Raw genomic sequence first — 5116 nt, 5'->3', positions numbered from 1 at the left:
AATTATACCAACACTAGAACCATCTTGCTCGGGATGAGTGGCCTGAGACTGTGATGTAACACGAGTATGCAGTGGACGACCAGGTGCCATAGCTACACCAAAGAAAATTAAATAGTAATACTTTTAAACAAAAAGCAATAAAAGAAGAATAAAAAGAGTACAATATCAAAAGGCAATAGAAGAAAAGGTTCCCGAAAAGTTTGAACCTCGTTTAATATTTACTTCAAGCAAAGAGTAAATCACACCTATAATCAGATCATATTCATGATTCAAAGTTAATATCAAATATTAATGAATCTCTATAGAAAGGATAATCAACATGAACCCTCGAGGGTTTAAGAAGTAACTAGCAGCCTACAATGTCTTTGTGAGTAATGAAAACTTCAAGTCACATCTTAACCTTTACATGTGTAAGTAATACCACACATGTTAGCACGATACAACCTCCAAATACTTGCATTAGGACGGACAAGGTCCTATCCAAATCAAGACGTGTCTTTGATTGAAAACCATGGGAGGGCATGAAATTGACTCTATTCATCGGGGTCAAGACACTAAAAGATCTAATTGCTCCACGCAAGTACTATATAAAGGAAAAAGGAGAATACTAATAAGAAGAGCTACTAGTAAAAAACATCAACGTAAGTAAGACAACACATAATGTTAGAACCATTATAGCTTTAACGGACTAGTCCAAAGGAAAGACAAAAAAATGACAACTAACACGAAACACAAAAAAATGTAGAGATACCATAACAAAGAGAGAAGGCAGGTTATGAACCATCAAATGTGGCCATTAACACATGGTTAAGAACCCACAACTAACACTTAAACACAAAGTGGACACTAGAGAGTACAATACTTTTAAACAAAAGGCAATAAAAGAAGAGTAAGAAGAGTACAATATCAAAAGGCAATAAAACGGCCTCCACAAGTATGAATGTGTGATATACATTTATAAGTATTTGAGAAATATATATTTTATAGAAGAAAAATAACAAGCTTTTACATTGATTATGATCAATCAATATCAAGATATCATTATCACTCGAAAAGAATCTCCTCTTCAAGACAATATTCTATCAATGTATCATCTTCTTCAATGTCATAGTCATTGGTCATAATTGTATCGTCACCTAGTTAGTCCACAATATTGTTAAAGACCTCATTTGCATCAACCTCTTCAGCCTCATCTAGGTTCACATCATCTCTATTCATTTGCACAAGCATAACTTCATCACTTAGAATTTCATCAACTATGAGTTGCTCCTCTTGTTGATAAGTCTCAAAGATTCGATGTACTCGATTTCTTCCTCTTTCTCTAGAACATCAAACGTGTTCCTATGAACTATCTTCTGTGCAACTTGCCAATCACCACGCAATTTGGTGTCCGCCACATAGAATACTTGACTTGTTTGTGTGGGCCAACACAAACGGATCATCTTTATACCACTTCCTAGACACATTAACACTAATGAAATATCTATCTACATGGATTCCTGTTTTTGTTACTAACATCCCACCAATCACACTTGAAAAGCCAAACTCGTTTCCCAAATATATATTCTAACTCTATAACATCCGCCAGACACCATAAAAGTCGATATCATTTGATTGATCATCCCTTTAACAACCACACCACTATTTTGAGTCCGTAGAGTTTTCTCCACGATCCTTGGTATGAAACCTAATTCCATTGATAATGCAACCACTATATCGAAGTCACACGATGATCGGGACCGCATGATAGTGAATATAAATCATCGGGTTGCCTTGGGAGATTTCTCATAGTACAGCTTGTTCCATCTATCAAATGGGAAAAAAATTAATAATAATTTAAGATCTTTTGTAATCGAAAGTGAACCTAACTACATGTCAACTTAATTTAACACTTACGCGAGCCCGAACCATTCAAAGAAAATGTTGTTCCTCGCCTTTTTCCAAATCACGAGAGCTGTGCTTTTGTAGCTCAACCATATGCTCACCGCAAAATGAGTATTATTATCTTTTCGTGGATTGATTTAACACAATCTACATAATGACACATCTAATCAGAAAAGACACTTACTCTAAATATGATGATATTTCTTCTGAATTGTTTAACACATAATATCGAGCCTTGTTGAAATCCTTTGAACTCATTGTTATATAATTCGAGCTCCCAATGGTCTAACATTATGTGAGAAAACATGCAACCCCTTGGTTTTGTTTCACTTGACCACCGTCGTGAGTTACGATCTTCACGGTTGAACCGCGCTTCAATTCCTTGGAGATACATTGAACAAAAAGTGAGACATTCAGAGTCAATGTACGCTTCGCAATGGAACCTTCGGGTGTGCCCTATTACTTAACATATTGTTTGAGAGTTTTGAGAAATCTGCGATAAAGTGTTATATAAGTAAAGTTAGATGATGAGGTATCAAAGTATGATAGTATTTTTAGCACCAAAATGAGTAGAATATAGTTTATGAACATCACCTCTCAATTGATACATCCACCGTATTGTACAGTCCACTAACTATTGCCTCACGAGGCAAGTGGATCGCCAAGTGGACCATGACATCAAAGAATGCTGGTGGAAAAATCAATTCGAGCTTACAAAGTATTATCGCAATGTCCTTTTCCAATTTCTCGAGTAATTCTACTTTTAACGCTTTGCAAAGAAAGCTCTCTAAAGAAGAATCCTAGTTCAATTAGAGCGAAGATACGCCACTAGCCAAAAACCACGGCGCAACCGAGAACTTCGTTGTAAAAGTACATGACAATCATGACTCTTCATCCATGTACTTTGCAATACCGTAACATTTACACATCGAAAATGTTTGATGCATAACCATCTGGAAACTTCACCGTTTTCAACCACTCGCAAAAAATCCTTCTTTCAGCAAGAGACAATGTATAACATGCAGGAGGTACAACAAATTTATTACCCCTTGGAATTAGATGCAACTCTTGTCTAATACCCAATTCGGCCAAATCCAACCGAGCTTTTGCTGAATCTTTTGTCTTCCCATCTAGGTTCAACAATGTCCCTAAAACACTTTCACAAATATTCTTCTCTGTGTGCATAACATCAATGTTGTGGGGTAATTTAAGGGTACGCCAATAGGGTAATCGAAAAAATATGCTATGCTTTGTCCAGTTCAACTCAGTCTCAGTACGCTTCCTCTTCTTGTATTCTGGATGCTTTCCATACCTTTGTTCCTCAACATGTTCTAACTGCTTTAACACATCTTCCCCAGTCAACTTGTTAGGAGGCAACCTGCTCCAATTGTTTCCACTGAATAACTGCCTAGCACGCTTTGTCAAAGGATGTCGTGGCTGCAAAAACCTACAATGGTTCATATAACATAACTTCCTGCCATTTTTCAAGTACATAGAACATGTATCCTTGTTGCAAGTTGGACATGCTAGTTTGCCTTTTGTAGACCAACCAGATAAATTAGCAAATGCAGGAAAGTCATTTATAGTCCATAGTAATGCAACAAATGATGCAACCCGAAATGTTTGTTTCGTTACGACATCGTATGTATCCACACCATGTACCCACAGCTCTTTCAGTTCCTCTATTAATGGCTGTAAATACACATCAATGTCATTTCCAGGAGCTTTAGGCCCAGGGATAAGGAGAGACATGAAAATGAACGGCTCCTTCATACATTTCCAAGGGGGCATATTATATGGCATAAGCAGTACTGGCCACATGCTATAGATACTGCTCATGTCAGAAAAAGGGTTAAACCCGCCACTTGCTAGGCCAAGACGGACATTGCGGGGATCACTAGAAAACCACTCATGTTCCTTGTCAAACTCTTTCCAAGCTTCAGAATCAGCAGGATGCCGAAGTATATTCTCCTCCCCAACTCGCTTCTCCTTGTGCCATCTCATGTCCTCAGCGGTCATCCTCGACATAAATAACCGTTGAAGTCTTGGCTTAAGTGGAAAATACCGTAATACTTTCACCGTACTTTTTAGTCTTACCTTCATTAATTTTATACCTCGATGCATTGCAAACAGGGCAATTTTCAAGATCCTTGTTCTCTGTCCCCCAGAAGAGCACACAATCATATTGGCATGCATGTATTGAGATATAACCTAGGCCCAGATCCCGCAGTAATTGCTTAGCCTCATAGTGAGATTTTGGGAGCCTCTCACCTGCAGGTAGTGCTGACTTAACCAACGCAAGGACCATGTCAAAAGATTTGTTGCTCCAACGATTAATTATCTTCAAATGGAACATCTTCATGAGAAAATCCAACGTGCTATATTTCTCACACCCCGGATAGAGAGGTTGGCGCGCTTCGTTTAAGAGTCTATCAAATGACATTGTATTTCCATCACTCGTATTATGATGGCCAGTAAATGCACCCCCGTCAGTTGCATCGGGTATGTAACTACTACTAGCTTCCCCATGTTGGATGCCCGACGCCTGATTGTCTCTATGTGTTGATTGTCTCACATCTTCAAGCATGTCATCCAAACCATCATAGCGTATACCTTCACCACCTAAATCAGTATCATCATCGTCGTCATCACTTGCGACGTCTAAAGGTTCTCCGTGGTATATCCAAGAAGTATAATCTTTATCAAAACCATTATCATACAAATGATCTTTTACTTCTTGGAAGTGTCGGTACATCCTATTATTGCATTTCTTGCATGGACAACGGCCCTACCTGCACCGCCTAAATGATTGCTAGCAAGAGCAATAAAATCCCTAATACCTTGGGCATATTGAATAGGCCTATGTGGCATATTCAACCAACTCTTATCCATATTTCTTCCTATTAAAAATTCATAAGACAATGATCATTTAACTAATAAATAATAAATAAACAAAGAAACACCATGCATTTCACAACATTTTCCACATTAACCATATTTGTCTCCTTATGACTCGAGGATTTAAATGTGTGAGCCTATTTAACATATCACATTCTAAATTAAACGTAAGGTCGTGTTTGTTGGTATTTCTCACCTATTGATTTTCTAGTATGTTACAAGGTTCTAAAAGCAGGTGTGGGACTAAAACAAGCTATTTCCCTCTCACTACATGCCAAATATATAGGAAGCAAAAACAGGCTGCTACGACATGTACTTCAAGGCATTGATTCAA

General features: G+C 37.8%; 1 protein-coding gene across 1 annotated transcript; it reads right to left on the bottom strand.

Annotated features, from left to right (window-relative positions):
• Positions 1–2805: 2805 nt before the first annotated feature.
• On the bottom strand, positions 2806–4652 carry LOC147492955 (uncharacterized). Its single transcript, XM_086567705.1, is given in 2 exon segments — positions 2806–3976; positions 3978–4652. Coding segments are annotated over 2 exon segments (1833 nt in total). The 5' UTR covers positions 4640–4652.
• Positions 4653–5116: the final 464 nt, after the last annotated feature.

This window comes from Coptis chinensis, chromosome 6 (assembly GCF_015680905.1).
Source record: "Coptis chinensis isolate HL-2020 chromosome 6, ASM1568090v1, whole genome shotgun sequence".
NCBI classification, from domain to species: Eukaryota; Viridiplantae; Streptophyta; class Magnoliopsida; order Ranunculales; family Ranunculaceae; genus Coptis; species Coptis chinensis.
Note: the sequence above shows the minus strand (reverse complement) of the source record. Positions and strands in the feature narration are given on the sequence as shown.